The sequence below is a fragment of the Schistocerca nitens genome, chromosome 4 (genome assembly GCF_023898315.1).
Source record: "Schistocerca nitens isolate TAMUIC-IGC-003100 chromosome 4, iqSchNite1.1, whole genome shotgun sequence".
Taxonomy (NCBI): Eukaryota; Metazoa; Arthropoda; class Insecta; order Orthoptera; family Acrididae; genus Schistocerca; species Schistocerca nitens.
In genome coordinates, this window is record NC_064617.1 from 302,074,753 (window position 1) to 302,091,546 (window position 16,794).

Below are 16,794 nucleotides of genomic sequence, written 5' to 3' on the forward strand. Positions count from 1 at the left end.
CTAAGAAATAACAATTTTAATAAGACAAATAGTATTAAAATGATTTGAATGTCTATAGAGACACAATGTGGTTAAAAAATACTAACTAAAAACTAATAAAGTTAATAATAGCAGTACTTCTGCTACTGCTGCTTTTGTCACTAATAATGACAACAGTGATGATGAAGATGATAATGATGAAAATAGTAATAGATACAAAATGAATTTAGGTGTTTCTGATTAGCAAATTCTGGGGAAATGTAATTTACGGAGATTGCACCAGCTAAGAATATTGGGAAATGAAGAAGACCTGGTTGGAAAGAAGGATGTTTAGGGGTAATGAGTGCGTGCAGGGACAATTTTATTCATTATTGTTGGTTAGGTAGGTATGTAATTAATTGTCTTCTGAAGTTGGGAGATGTTATTCAGTTCTGTAATATAATGTGAGAGGTTATTCCAGAGTCTGGTTCGTGCTGCTGAAAACGACTTTGAGAAAGCCTGTAGATGCAACAAGAAAGCATGTAGTTGTTGTTGTTGTTGTTGTGGTCTTCAATCCAGAGACTGCTTTGATGCAGCTCTCCATGCTGCTCTATCCTGTAGAAGCTTCTTTATCTCCAAGTAACTATTGCACCCTACATCCTTCTGAATCCACTTAGTGTATTCATCTGTTGGTACCCCTCTACATTTTTACCCTCCATGCTGCCCTCCAATACTAAATTGGTGATCCCTTGATGCCTCAGAATGTGTCTTGCCAACTAATCCCTTCTTCTAGTCAAGTTGTGCCACAAATTCCTCTTCTCCCCAGTTCTGTTCAGTACCTCCTCATTAGTTACATGATCTACCCATCTAATCTTCAGCACTCTTCTGTAGCACCACATTTCGAAAGCTTCTATTTTCTCATTATCTAAACTATTTATCATCCATGTTTCACTTCCATACATGGCTACAATCCATACAAATTCTTTCAGAAAAGACTTCCTGACACTGAAATCTATATTCGTTGTTAACAAATTTCTCTTCTTCAGAAACACTTTTCTTGTCATTGCCAATCTACATTTTATACCCTCTCTACTCCGACCATTATCAGTTATTGTGCTCCCCAAATAGCAAAACTCCTTTACTACTTTAAGTGCCTCATTTCCTAATCTAATTCCCTCAGCATCACTCGACTTAATTCGACTACATTCCATTATCCTCGTTTTGCTTTTGTTGATGTTCATGTTATATCCTCCTTTCAAGACACTGCCCATTCTATTCAACTGCTCTTCCAGATCCTTTGCTGTCTCTGACAGAATTAAAATGTCGTCGGCATACCTCAAAGTTTTTATTTCTTCTCCATGGATTTTAGTTCCTACTCCAAATTTTTCTTTTGTTCCCTTTACTGATTGCTCAGTATACAGATTGAATAACATCGGGGATAGGCTGCAACCATGTCTCACTCCCTTCTCAACCACTGCGTCTCTTGCATGCCCCTCGACTCTTATAACTGATATCTGGTTTCTGTTCAAATTGTAAATAGCCTTTCGCTTCCTGTTTTTGACCCCTGCTGCCTTCAAAATTTGAAAGGTATCATTCCAGTCAACATTGTCAAAAGCTTTCTCTAAGTCTACAAATGCTAGAAATGAATGTTTGCCTTTCCTTAATATATCTTCTAAGATAAGTCAAAGGGTCAGTATTGGCTCACATGTTCTAACATTTCTATGGAATCTGAACTGATCTTCCCCAAGGTCAGCTTCTACCAGTTTTTCCATTCGTCTGTAAAGAATTCGTGTCAGTATTTTGCAGCCGTGACTTATTAAGCCGATAGTTTGGTAATTTTCACATCTGTCAACACCTGCTTTCTTTGGGACTGGAATTATTATATTCTTCTTGAAGTCTGAGGGTATTTCACTTGTCTCATACATCTTGCTCACAAGATGGTAGAGTTTTGTCAGGGCGGGCTCTCCCAAGGCTATCAGTAGTTCTAATGGAATGTTGTCTATTCCTTGGGCCTATCTTTGACTTAGGTCTTTCAGTGCTCTGTCAAACTCTTCACGCCACACATGTGGCTGGTAGCTGTTTTTTATGTAAATTATAAATCTTCACACAGTATCGTATCTCCCATTTCATCTTCATCTACATCCTCTTCCATTTCCATAATATTGTCCTCAAGTGTATTACCCTTGTATAGATCCTCTATATACTCCTTCCACCTTTCTGCTTTCCCTTCTTTGCTTAGAACTGGGTTTCCATCTGAGCTCTTGATATTCATACAAATGGTTCTCTCTTCTCCGAAGGTCTCTTTAATTTTCCTGTAGGCAGTATCTATCTTACCCCTAGTGAGATAAGCCTCTACATCCTTACATTTGTCCTTTAGCCATACCTGCTTAGCGATTTTGCACTTTCTGTCAATATCATTTTTGAGACATTCCTTTTTTCCTGCTTCATTTACTACATTTTTATATTTTCTCCTTTCATCAATTAAATTCAACATCTCTTCTGTTACAATTTCAAATGTGGTTCCTAAATCTCTGTCTTACCATTATATAATATATCTGAAACCTTCCAGTGACTCCAAGCCTCTTCCACGTATACAGCCATCTTTCATGATTCTTAAACCAAGCGTTAGCTATGGTTAAGTTATGCTCTGTGCAAAATTCTACGAGGCAGCTTTCTCTTTCATTCCTTACCCCCATTCCATATTCACCTACTACTTTTCCTTGTCTTCCTTTTCCTATTGCCGAATTCCAGTCTGCCATCACTATTAGATTTTCATCTCCCTTCACTATCTGAATAATTTCTTTTATCTCATCATACATTTCTTCAATCTCTTCATCATCTGCGGAGCCAGTTGGCATATAAACTTGTATTACTGTGTTAGGGTAGGCTTCATGTCTATCTTGGCTACAATAATGCGTTCACTATGCATACAGTGTGTCATATATACTAATTATAACAGGCATGTTATCGGCTATGTTTGAGGTTTGAATTATATAAAACATTGTGTCTCTAGTAGATTGGTTGGTTTAAAAGAGGAGAGAAGGGACCAAACTGCTAAATCATCAGTCCCTCTCTCTAGTATTTGAAAGGCATAGTGACTTAGGCATTGAACATGTATTTGGCAGACCCAGTGTTTAACGGTCGATGTGAGCATTATTATTTCAGTTTCTTGGGATTTTTCTGAAGCACTTCAGGCATGTATTTAAATTATACAATGAAGGATTTCACTGCCAGTGTTTGCATACTAGGTGATTTTTGTTTTTGTTTATGAGGCCGTATTTCATGTCATGTTTCTGTGGCTAATGTGTCATCTCATAATGCTGGGGCTGTCATCGTAGGTCATGAAGACTGAGAGAGAAGCCAAACTGAATCTATAAATCAATGCAGTAGTAGATTGTGCCCCGGGACCAGGGAACACCAAATTAGTTTCTGTGATACTGTGGTTTTTTAAAGGTCCAGACATTACTATGCTATTGCTTTACTTAGAGGCCATAGAAATTCTCTTCCTCAATTGTTGTTGTTGTTGTTGTGGTCTTCAGTCCTGAGACTGGTTTGATGCTACTCTCCATGCTACTCTATCCTGCGCAAGCTTCTTCATCTCCCAGTACCTACTGCAACCTACATCCTTCTGAATCTGCTTGGTGTATTCATCTCTTGGTCTCCCTCTACGATTTTTACCCTCCACGCTGCCCTCCAATACTAAATTGGTGATCCCTTGATGCCTCAGAAAGTGTCTTGCCAACTAATCCCTTCTTCTATTCAAGTTGTGCCACAAATTCCTCTTCTCCCCAGTTCTGTTCAGTACCTCCTCATTAGTTACATGATCTACCCATCTAATCTTCAGCACTCTTCTGTAGCACCACATTTCGAAAGCTTCTATTTTCTCATTATCTAAACTATTTATCATCCATGTTTCACTTCCATACATGGCTACAATCCATACAAATTCTTTCAGAAAAGACTTTGTAACACTACGCTACTGCGCACGATACTTATTAAAGCCTGTACTATGGTAAGTTGACGGGCTTCACCTTATAAGAAAGGATTTTGGTATATATGTTGACCGCGTGTACCAGAATGGAGGCAAAATCAGACTTTCGCCCACTCAGTACCAACAATGATACGTCAAGCAAGTCTGAAGTGCAACTACACGTTAGGACGGACAAGAAACAACACAGCAGATGCTACCAAATTGTTAATAATACGGTCGCCAGCCTAATTAGGCATTAATTGAGTTTCTGCCCTGTACAAGTTGAAGTACGTGTATGCAAAACAACACGTAATAACACTGCATAATATGGTAAATTTTAGAACCAGAAAATCTACTGAACTAATAATTTCACTTTCTGTACTAATATGAACAAGCCATAAATACACAACAATATACTATAATGTTTACTACAAACTTTGTACAGTCTATTGATCTGATTAAAATCGGGCATAGGTTACCCTAGAAATAGCACTTTCGAAACACACATACAGTGCCAATTTTAAAAAAGGTAAAACACTAATAACTTTTGGTTTTATCTCGACTTTAACTTTGCTGGTCAAATCAGTTCAGTACATTTCAGAATTTACATGAATAGAAAAGAAAGGGGGGGGGGGGACACCCTGAAACTGTTATGATCACTGTACTGAAATTTTTGATTATCGAAATCGTTAAGCACTCAAGATTTCCAATATATGAGTTACTACCCTTTTTGTCTTATTTCTTGCTCATTTAACTACCATTATTTTTGTCTCAAATTAATTAGCCTTCATTACTAAACCAATTTCAACATTATCTTCCAACTTCGTCAGACCTATATTATTTACCTATGTATTCATTAACAACAAAGTTCTTTAAACATCATTCTAACATAGATAGGTCTGCAGGTAAGTATTATTAACATAAACTTTAAATCTTCATTTCGGGACACTCGGATTGCACAACATGTGGAAAGGACCCTGTCTAGGTTAGTGATGAGGGTAATTAAATGATAGGACAGTTCTGGTAAAAGTTAAGTTGTTATTGAACAGTCAGGAACAAGTAACACTGGTCCACACGAATACAGTACTAAAAGTTTCAACCTGTTCGTGTCGATGCGGCGGTTGGCGGGCGGCGAGATGGCGAGGCGCAAAGCAAACATACAATCACAGCTATGGCTCTTGATGTATCGGCACTTTGCTTCTTCTTAGCGTCGCAATACTTTTCCATTTAGTGCCTATGGAATATAGCCATGCTGTATAGTCGTCGGAAACGGCACATCCGAGGCTCAATGAAATCACGTTTTCCAGGAGAGACTCCTCGATCCAGAGCATGTTTCTCAGACCGATGCCCAATTCCGACTACTACTGCTGCGCCCGTTATGCCGTGCAGCGCCCGTGTGCATTTTCCCACGCTCGCCTGCCATCCACCTTTTACCGCTCCCCTACAGACAGGGTATTCACCAAAGGTTCTGCATTCTACATATCCTAATACATTGCCTACGTATGGACCAGGCGCATAATTACAACTTTAACATCTTACAACAGTTTCAACGTTTCTTACATTTCCATTTTGTTATAATATTGCTTGCAATTTGACATAAACATTAATATTCACATCGAAAATTGTTTACAGTTTCTTTAACATAATGACATGAAAAGAAGAAAGAAATGAAATCAGAACATCGTTTGCACTAATTTATCGAAAATCAGAAGAAAAAATTATTATATGTACAGTTGTTGTTGTTGTTACAACTTCCTGACACTGAAATCTATATTCGTTGTTAACAAATTTCTCTTCTTCAGAAACACTTTTCTTGTCATTGCCAATCTACATTTTATACCCTCTCTACTCCGACCATTATCAGTTATTGTGCTCCCCAAATAGCAAAACTCATTTACTACTTTAAGTGTCTCATTTCCTAATCTAATTCCCTCAACATCACTTTATTTAATTAGACTACATCCATTATCCTTATTTTGCTTTTGTTGATGTTATATCCTCCTTTCAAGACACTGCCCATTCTATTCAACTGCTCTTCCAGATCCTTTGCTGTCTCTGACAGAATTAAAATGTCGTCGGCATACCTCAAAGTTTTTATTTCTTCTCCATGGACTTTAGTTCCTACTCTAAATTTTTCTTTTGTTCCCTTTACTGATTGCTCAGTATACAGATTGAATAACATCGGGGATAGGCTGCAACCATGTCTCACTCCCTTCTCAACCACTGCGTCTCTTGCATGCCCCTCGACTCTTATAACTGATATCTGGTTTCTGTTCAAATTGTAAATAGCCTTTCACTTCCTGTTTTTGACCCCTGCCGCCTTCAAAATTTGGAAGGTATCATTCCAGTCAACATTGTCAAAAGCTTTCTCTAAGTCTACAAATGCTAGAAACGTAGGTTTGCCTTTCCTTAATCTAGCTTCTAAGATGAGCCGTAGGGTCAGTATTGCCTCACGTGTTCCAATATTTCTACGGAATCCAAACTGATCTTCCCCAAGATCGGCTTCTACTAGTTTTTCCATTCGTCTCTAAAGAATTCGCGTTAGTATTTTGCATCCGTGACTTATTAAGCTGATAGTTCGGTAATTTTCACATCTGTTAACACCTGCTTTCTTTGGGATTGGAATTATTGCATTCTTCTTGAAGTCTGAGGCTATTTTGCCTGTCTCATACATCTTGCTCACCAGATGGTAGAGTTTTGTCAGGACTGGCTCTCCCAAGGCCGTCAGTAGTTCTAATGGAATGTTGTCTACTCCCGGGGCCTTATTTCGACTCAGGTCTTTCAGTGCTCTGTCAAAGTCTTCACGCAGCATCATATCTCCCATTTCATCTTCATCTACATCCTCTTCCATTTCCATAATATTGTCCTCAAGTACATCGCCCTTGTATAGACCCTCTATATACTGCTTCCACCTTTCTGCTTTCCCTTCTTTGCTTAGAACTGGGTTTCCATCTGAGCTCTTGATATTCATACAAGTGGTTCTCTTTTCTCCAAAGGTCTCTTTAATTTTCCTGTAGGCAGTATCTATCTTACCCCTAGTGAGATAAGCCTCTACATCCTTACATTTGTCCTCTAGCCATCCCTGCTTAGCCATTTTTCACTTCCTGTCGATCTCATTTTTGAGACGTTTGTATTCCTTTGTGCCTGCTTCATTTACTGCATTTTTATATTTTCTCCTTTCATTAATTAAATTCAATATTTCTTCTGTTACCCAAGGATTTCTACTAGCCCTCGTCTTTTTACCTACTTGATCCTCTGCTGCCTTCACTATTTCATTCCTCAAACCTACCCATTCTTCTTCTACTGTATTTCTTTCCCCCATTCCTGTGAATTGTTCCCTTACGCTCTCCCTGAAACTCTGTACAACCTCTGGTTTAGTCAGTTTATCCAGGTCCCATCTCCTTAAATTCCCACCTTCATGCAGTTTCTTCAGTTTTAATCTACAGTTCATAACCAATAGATTGTGGTCAGAGTCCACATCTGCTCCTGGAAATGTCTTAACAATTTAAAACCTGGTTCCTAAATCTCTGTCTCACCATTATATAATCTATCTGATATCTTTTAGTATCTCCAGGGTTCTTCCATGTATACAACCTTCTTTTATGATTCTTGAACCAAGTGTTAGCTATGATTAAGTTGTGCTCTGTGCAAAATTCTACCAGGCAGCTTCCTCTTTCATTTCTTGGCCCCAATCCATATTCCCCTTCTACGTTTCCTTCTCTCCCTTTTCCTACTACCGAATTCCAGTCACCCATGACTATTAAATTTTCGTCTCCCTTCACTATCTGAATAATTTCTTTTATTTCATCGTACATTTCTGTCCATTTCTTCGTCATCTGCAGAGCTAGTTGGCATATAAACTTGTACTACTGTAGTAGGCGTGGGCTTCGTGTCTGTCTTGGCCACAATAATGCGTTCACTATGCTGTTTGTAGTAGCTTACCCGCATTCCTATTTTTTTATTCATTATTAAACCTACTCCTGCATTACCCCTATTTGACTTTGTATTTATAACCCTGTATCCGCCTGACCAAAAGTCTTGTTCCTCCTGCCACAGAACTTCACTAATTCCCATTATATCTAACTGTAGTCTATCCATTTCCCTTTTTAAATTTTCTAACCTACCTGCGCGATTAAGGGATCTGACATTCCACGCTCCGATCCGTAGAACGCCAGTTTTCTTTCTCCTGATAACGATGTCCTCTTGAGTAGTCCCTGCCTGGAGATCCGAATGGGGGACTATGTTACCTCCGGAATATTTTACCCAAGAGGATGCCATCATCATTAACCATACAGTAAAGCTGTATGCCCTCGGGGAAAATTATGGCTGTAGTTTCCCCTTGCTTTCAACTGTTCGCAGTACCAGCACAGCAAGGCCGTTTTGGTTAGTGTTACAAGGCCAGATCAGTCAATCATCCAGACTGTTGCCCCTGCAACTACTGAAAAGGCTGCTGCCCCTCTTCAGGAACCACGCGTTTGTCTGGCCTCTCAACAGAAACCCTTCCGTTGTGGTTGCACATACGGTACGGCTATCTGTATCGCTGAGGCATGCAAGCCTCCCCACCAACGGCAAGGTCCATTGTTCCTCAACTACAATCTGCATAACACATGCCAGTGTAACTCCACGATTTTAGGCAGCAGTCGTATGATGTCATGACACAGCTGATACAAGTAAACAGTTTGACTTGCTGAGCTAGTTTAAGTTTGCAACTACTATTTGAGTCTCTATAGCTTCGTTTGATGTCTCCAGCATTAGAAGACAAAACAATGAGCAGAGAAACATGCCGTGCACTACAGTCTAATGCCTGTGGAATGAAATTGCCAAAAATGTTAGTATATTTTCCATGAAAAGGCTGTAGCTCTGTTTTATGCTGCTTGGTTTTGGTGATCTCGGGATTAACAAAACATTAAAACTGACTATTCTACCTAAGTTTTTATTCCTAAAATACAGAAAAAAGTAAGAGTTTTGGGTGCTAAAATAGCAATTCTGTGCAGAGAAATCTACTTCATTTGTGTATATTACATGTTATGAGACAGAAATCCAGAACTCTTTAGAAACACACAGATGTTCTAGTTGCAGAACATATAAGAATTTGTAAAATGTAATGAGCCTTTATCGTTACGCTACCAGTAGTCTTAAGAAACAAGTATATACCTGAACAGTTGTTGCAAAGCACCTACAGTGTACTCCCAATTATTTGAGAGGGGTGGATGGATGGATGGATGTGGATGGATGGAACTAAATGCTGATTGTGGTACTGGAATGCAGACTATTTGAGATATTAAGAGGAATAAGCAAGAAATACAGGATTTTGTCAAGAATTCTGTTTCTAGTTCTGGGCTATCTGCACCAAAAAACATGAAGAAATTTTTTTATTTAATTAATAAAATTGCAACCAAATAGACATATACAGTTACTTTGCTTAAAAATGTTAAGGCAAAACATGAAGAAATCTACATTTTATAAATCTGGCTATGGGTTTAAATGGTTTTTAAGATGTCGAAGAAGAAAACTTGAATAAGTGGTTGAAGATCGATGCATCTGAACTCAATTTCCAGTACATGAGTGTCGCCAAAATTGTGACTACTGCTTCACAACAACACAAAGAAGAGGGCAGTGAATGTGAAAGTGGGAATGAAGATAATGACATTATCGCTGCAAGAAAAATTCATAATCCTGTGCAAAAAAATGTCATCACAGAATATTTTAAGCAATAAACAGACCTACAGTACCTATGCACAGAATTTGGGCAAAATATCAAACAAATAATACATGTTTGAAAATATCTCAATTGTCTGTGTTTTTGATTATTTGTGCATCTTCTCCCCCACATTATCCCATATAACTGGGAGTATACTACACTTGTGGAGTAGTACAACCAGAGTGTTTTTGATAATTAATTTCTTCTCCTCTCCTCTTCTTTTAATTCTTCTCACAAATAAGGAATAGTTGATTGCAGACACAAATAGTATCAGGTATAAAAAATTATTTTTTGTTCCAGGTTCTACTTACACTCGGTACAAGAACAGGTCCTTCAATGTCCCTGCTAAATGAATCATGGCACTGTGCTTCCCTCATCATCAAACGTGCATTTTGAGTTGTTGAGGTGTACAGTAAATCGTTTCAAACTTCTTTTCACTGTGTGAAATAAGTGTAATTACTGGTAATCTCGAAAAGGGATATGTGAAAGATTTATACTGGGTGAGCGAAATAAAACTGGCCTGACTGTGTGCGCTTTTGCTCCATCTGTACATGTTTTCCACAGCCATTCAACTTCTGTGAATATGGCCTAATAATCTTCACAACCCATATAGCATTAATAGTTTGGTGCAATAATCATTGTGATTCAGACATGATACATTGCGTATGAAAAACCAGTCATGAGATTATGCAACATAACTTCAGAGTATTGCTGGGGATGTTCTGATCAATAACATTGCTTGTTTGGTGACTTTACATACACTGGCAAGCTGAACCAGACCTCATCTGAAGGATCCATCTGAGGATCCAAAAGTCATGATTCCACTTCAGTCAGAAACCACCGACAGAACTCAATATGGAAAATGAAATTACAATGAAATCCAGATCTTTAGCTGCTGATAGGTGTTGATAAATATCAACGGTGACAGTTGAAAATGCGTGCCCCGACTGTGGCATACGCTCCATCTGACTGAGCCACTGAGGACACAGAGGATAGTGCAACTATAGGGACTTATCCCTGGCATGCTCCCCGTGAGACCCACACTTTCCAACTTTCTGTCCAAACACTACATTTATAGTGCCCTTGCCCACCATACTCATTACTCACGGCAGTCACTCTATCAATTTCCGTAAGAGTTTGGGAAATGTGAGTGCATCCGCACTGAAGATGATACCATCTTCATACAATATGAAAAAGTTTATTTGGACCCTGTAAGTCATGCATGTTGCACATAGATTAGCACAGTGTACACATATGTTTTGTAAGAAAAATATACCACTTTTGCTACAAATGGATTTAAATTTGGACATAGATAGTAGTCAAACTGGTATTTATTACTGATAAGTATAACGTATGGTTGGCTGTTTGGTCATGAAACCAGGCCAATAAAAATAAATAAATCTCATGCACAACTGCAAGTTTGTAAGGATAAAGACGCAGGTTGTCTTTGTCGCTCAAGCAATGTTGTGAGGTGTTCAAAATCTTTTACAGTAGTTACGGATTTTATTAGCTACAAAGACTGTATTGTGCCATTTTGCCACTAAGACTTTGTGAGAGGTTTCGGCAGGATGCTTGCTGTCTTAAACTCTTCTGTGAACTTTTCTGCACACATTTTTCATGAATTGTGCTTTGCATAAAACTTGAAAATGAAGATACAATGTTCTATCATGAGCACTTTCTTGTGTCACATTCAGTTGCTTATTAAGCATGCCTGCTCCTCTAATGTAATGACACAGCAGAGTACTCGGAACAGAGCATGTGGGGGATTAATATGTACGGACATGTGACAGCGATCAATTGGTGCATCGAAATCAGTTTCCAACATTTTCTGTGATGGTTAGTTCCCCTGTTCATCAACAAGGATCAATTCAGTTCCTATCGTCTGTTTCGTCTTCTTCTTTTTTCTTCTTCTTTGCTTTTTAAGTAATTTTCCATTTTGCCTCATCTTGATTACTATAAAAGAAATCCTTTCCTGCACTAATTTCCATATTACATACTTCAATGTGAACTTCTGTAGCAGCTAGTCTTGGTACTTTTTTTCTAATGACAGAAATTCTTCATTTTAACAATAATTTCAGGATTGAAAAATGCAGAGTCATGGATAGCAAAATGAGGCCTTTGTGGATTGTGTTTGAAAACGATGATCCATATGGTGATGACATATTTATCATTTTTAAAAATGGTGATGACTTGAGACAAGATATGTTAACACTGCAAATGCTGAGAATAATGGACAAATTGTGGAAAAACGAGGGTCTGGACTTGAGGTAAGTGATTTCAACAACAGCAGTTAAGTTTGATTTAGTCCCTTATGAATGTTTTGGGACATTCATTGCCTCTTTTTCAGCTCTATGTTTCATACTGAATCATAAAACATACAGTATTAATAACCTGTACATTATTTGTAATTCATGGTACCAGGATTTTGAAATATCTTAACTGACTTGACACAGAAAACAATGGACCTAGATAATCTAGGAAATTAATAGAAGTGAGAGTATAATTTGTCAGATGTCGTCAGGAGAATGATATGAAGAATTGGAAGAAATGTAATGAAGAGGGAGGAGGACTGTTCTGCAGTATTAAAAAAAATTTTATGAAATATGGGAGCTGCCTTAAAGTAATGATAATCATTTGTCTGCCGTCTGCCTAGCACTAATTTGACTAGCCAGTGCAATCAGTGCTATTTTTAATGATATTTTGGGAAATTTTCTGCTTAGTGGAATGTGCCAAGGCAACGTGATGATTTCAAGCTTTATTTCCAACCAGGGAATAGGGCAGCAGAAATTGACATGAGTCTCTTATTTTCCTTACATGATGATGATCAAAATCTAAATTCTTTGAATATGTCTGCTTGTGTCTGTATATGTGTGGATGGATATGTGCGTGTGTGCGAGTGTATACCCGTCCTTTTTTCCCCTAAGTTAAGTCTTTCCGCTCCCGGGATTGGAATGACTCCTTACCCTCTCCCTTAAAACCCACATCCTTTCGTCTTTCCCTCTCCTTCCCTCTTTCCTGATGAAGCAACTGTTGGTTGCGAAAGTTAGAATTTTGTGTGAATGTTTGTGTTTGTTTGTGTGTCTATCGACCTGCCAGCGCTTTCGTTTGGTAAGTCACATAATCTTTGTTTTTATATATATATATATAACATTCCACGTGGGAAAAATATATCTAAAAACAATGATGATGTGACTTACCGAACGAAAGCGTTGGCAGGTCGATAGATACTCAAACAAACACAAACACACACACAAAATTCAAGCTTTCACAACAAACTGTTGCCTCATCAGGAAAGAGGGGAAGGAGAGGGAAAGACGAAAGGATGTGGGTTTTAAGGGAGAGGGTAAGGAGTCATTCCAATCCCGGGAGCGGAAAGACTTACCTTAGGGGGAAAAAAAGGACAGGTATACACTCGCACACACACACTCACACACACACATATCCATCCACACATATACAGACACAAGCAGACATATTTAAAGTTTGGGCAGAGATGTCAGTTGAGGCGGAAGTGAAGAGGCAAAGATGATGTTGAATGACAGGTGAGGTATGAGTGGCGGCAACTTGAAATTAGCGGAGATTGAGGCCTGGTGGGTAACGGGAAGAGAGGATATATTGAAGAGCAAGTTGCCATCTCCGGAGTTCGGATAGGTTGGTGTTGGTGGGAAGTATCCAGATAACCCGGACGGTGTAACACTGTGCCAAGATGTGCTGGCCGTGCACCAAGGCATGTTTAGCCACAGGGTGATCCTCATTACCAACAAACACTGTCTGCCTGTGTCCATTCATGCGAATGGACAGTTTGTTGCTGGTCATTCCCACATAGAATGCATCACAGTGTAGGCAGGTCAGTTGGTAAATCACGTGGGTGCTTTCACATGTGGCTCTGCCTTCGATCGTGTACACCTTCCGGGTTACAGGACAGGAGTAGGTGATGGTGGGAGGGTGCATGGGACAGGTTTTACACCGGGGGCGGTTACAAGGATAGGAGCCAGATGGTAGGGAAGGTGGTTTGGGGATTTCATAGGGATGAACTAAGAGGTTACAAAGGTTAGGTGGACGGCGGAAAGACACTCTTGGTGGAGTGGGGAGGATTTCATGAAGGATGGATCTCATTTCAGGGCAGGATTTGAGGAAGTCGTATCCCTGCTGGAGAGCCACATTCAGAGTCTGGTCCAGTCCCGGAAAGTATCCTGTCACAAGTGGGGCACTTTTGGGGTTCTTCTGTGGGGGATTCTGGGTTCGAGGGGATGAGGAAGTGGCTCTGGTTACTTGCTTCTGTACCAGGTCGGCAGGGTAGTTGCGAGATGCGAAAGCTGTTTTCAGGTTGTTGGTGTAATGGTTCAGGGATTCCGGACTGGAGCAGATTCATTTGCCACGAAGACCTAGGCTGTAGGGAAGGGACCGTTTGATGTGGAATGGGTGGCAGCTGTCATAATGCAGGTACTGTTGCTTGTTGGTGGGTTTGATGTGGACGGACGTGTGAAGCTGGCCATTGGACAGGTGGAGGTCAACGTCAAGGAAAGTGGCATGGGATTTGGAGTGAGACCAGGTGAATCTGATGGAACCAAAGGAGTTGAGGTTGGAGAGGAAATTCTGAAGTTCTTCTTCACTGTGAGTCCAGATCATGAAGATGTCATCAATAAATCTGTACCAAACTTTGGGTTGGCAGGCCTGGGTAACCAAGAAGGCTTCCTCTAAGCGACCCATGAATAGGTTGGCGTACGAGGGGACCATCCTGGTACCCATGGCTGTTCCCTTTAATTGTTGGTATGTCTGGCCTCTCCCACCACCACCTACTCCAGTCCTGTAACCCGGAAGGTGTACACAATCAAAGGCAGAGCCACATGTGAAAGCACCCACGTGATTTGCCAACTGACCTGCCTACACTGTGATGCATTCTATGTGGGAATGACCAGCAACAAACTGTCCATTCGCATGAATGGACATAGGCAGACAGTGTTTGTTGGTAATGAGGATCACCCTGTGGCTAAACATGCCTTGGTGCACGGCCAGCACATCTTGGCACAGTGTTACACCGTCCGGGTTATCTGGATACTTCCCACCAACACCAACCTATCCGAACTCCGGAGATGGCAACTTGCTCTTCAATATATCCTCTCTTCCCGTTACCCACCAGGCCTCAATCTCCGCTAATTTCAAGTTGCCGCCACTCATACCTCACCTGTCATTCAACATCATCTTTGCCTCTTCACTTCCGCCTTGACTGACATCTCTGCCCAAACTTTAAAGATGTCTGCTTGTGTCTGTATATGTGTGGATGGATATGTGTGTGTGTGTGTGTGTGCGCGAGTGTATACCTGTCCTTTTTTTCCCCCTAGGGTAAGTCTTTCCGCTCCCGGGATTGGAATGACTCCTTACCCTCTCCCTTAAAACCCACATCCTTTCGTATTTCCCTCTCCTTCCCTCTTTCCTGATGAGGCAACAGTTTGTTGCGAAAGCTTGAATTCTGTGTGTATGTTTGTGTTTGTTTGTGTGTCTGTCGACCTGCCAGCACTTTCATTTGGTAAGTCACATCATCTTTGTTTTTAGATATATTTTTCCTACGTGGAATGTTTCCCTGTATTTATAGTTCAGACTGCGTAAAGCAATTAAAATGATGGAAAATAATTTTTATAATTATATTAAAGTGAGCCTGGATAAAGTGACACTGTTCTGAAGCACAATTCTATTTCATACGTAAAGCTGAGAGACGATATACAAAAATAAGCTCTCACATAAAATTTGCAACTGAATTAGCCCCCCTTTTTTTTAACATTACAATCTATTGTAAAACCCTCAAGAAGAGAGAGAGGAGGGAGGGAGGGAGGGAGAGAGAGAGAGAGAGAGAGAGAGAGAGAGAGAGAGAAACATGTCCATTAGTGGGAAGAAAGAAAATTCAGACCCGTTTATAACGGTGTACTAGAAGTGATCCACAAAGCTACCCTCCAATAACCATGACATCGATATGTTGTTGAATCTTAGAACATTTTCTGAGCTTGAACATAATGAGGTATCTCGAACAGAATGGCCTCCTCCATGCCAAGTAGGGATTCCAAAAGCATGGATCATTTGAAACCTAATTTGCACTTTTTTCACATGACATAATGAAAGCTTTGGATAAAGACAGTTAAGTGATGCCCTGTTTCTTGATTTCTCAGAAGCATATGATCCAGTACCACATTTACACTTGCTATCAAAAGTAGAACTATATTGGGTATCAATAGAAATTTGTGCCTGGATTAAAGATTTTTTGGTAGGGAGGGTGCAGTAAGTTATCTTGGATGCAGAGTCATTGCCAGATGTTGAAGTAACTTTGGTTGTGCCCCAGGGAAGTGTTGGGACTCTTGCTGTACATGTTGTTTACTAATGACCTTGCAGACAATATTAATAGTAACCTCAGATGTTGTGGTTATCTTTAATGGTGTACTGTCTGAAAGAAGCTACATAAATATTCAGTCAGATCTTGATAAGATTTCAAAGTGATGCAAAGATTGGCAACTCGTTTTAAATGTTCAGAAATGTTAAATTGTGCAGTTCACCAAACAAAATAACTTTTTATCCTATGATATCCTATGATATCAATGAATCACAGTTGGAAATCTGTGACCACATTGGATCAGTTGTGGTTACAGCAGGTTGTAGACTTCAATTTGGTGGTAGAATATTGGGGAAATGCTATTGGACTACAAAGGACATTGCTTACAAATAACTCATGCAACCCATCCTAGAATATTGCTCAAGTGTATGGCACCCTTACCAGAGAGGAGTTACAGGGGATATTGAATGTATACAGAGAAGGCAGAGTAGGGCAGCAGAATAGTCACAGGTTTATTTGATCCATGGGAGATAGTTATAGAGATGGTGAAGAAATTAACTGATAGACTCTTGAAGATAGAACTACCTTGAGAAAGTCCACTTACAACATTTCAAGGACAACCTTTAAATGATGACTCTAGAAATATGGTACAACTTCCAACATATCACTCCCATTGGCATCTTGATGGAAAGATTAGATCAATTACAGCACACACAGAGGCATTTAAACAATCATTCTTCCCAAGCTCCATATGTGAATGGGATGGAGAAAAGTCCTAATAACTGGGACAATGGGACAAACTGTCCCACACACTTCACAATGGTTTCCGCAGTGTAGATGTAGATG

General features: G+C 39.7%; 1 protein-coding gene across 1 annotated transcript in view; it reads left to right on the forward strand.

Moving 5' to 3' along the window:
• LOC126251332 (phosphatidylinositol 4,5-bisphosphate 3-kinase catalytic subunit delta isoform) overlaps positions 1 to 16,794 on the forward strand; it is a 176,004-nt gene that overhangs the window by 130,146 nt on the left and 29,064 nt on the right. The window contains exon 14 of the mRNA XM_049951676.1: positions 11,708 to 11,896. Coding sequence (XP_049807633.1) covers positions 11,708 to 11,896 — 189 coding nt within the window. The remainder of the gene's footprint in view (positions 1 to 11,707; positions 11,897 to 16,794) is intronic.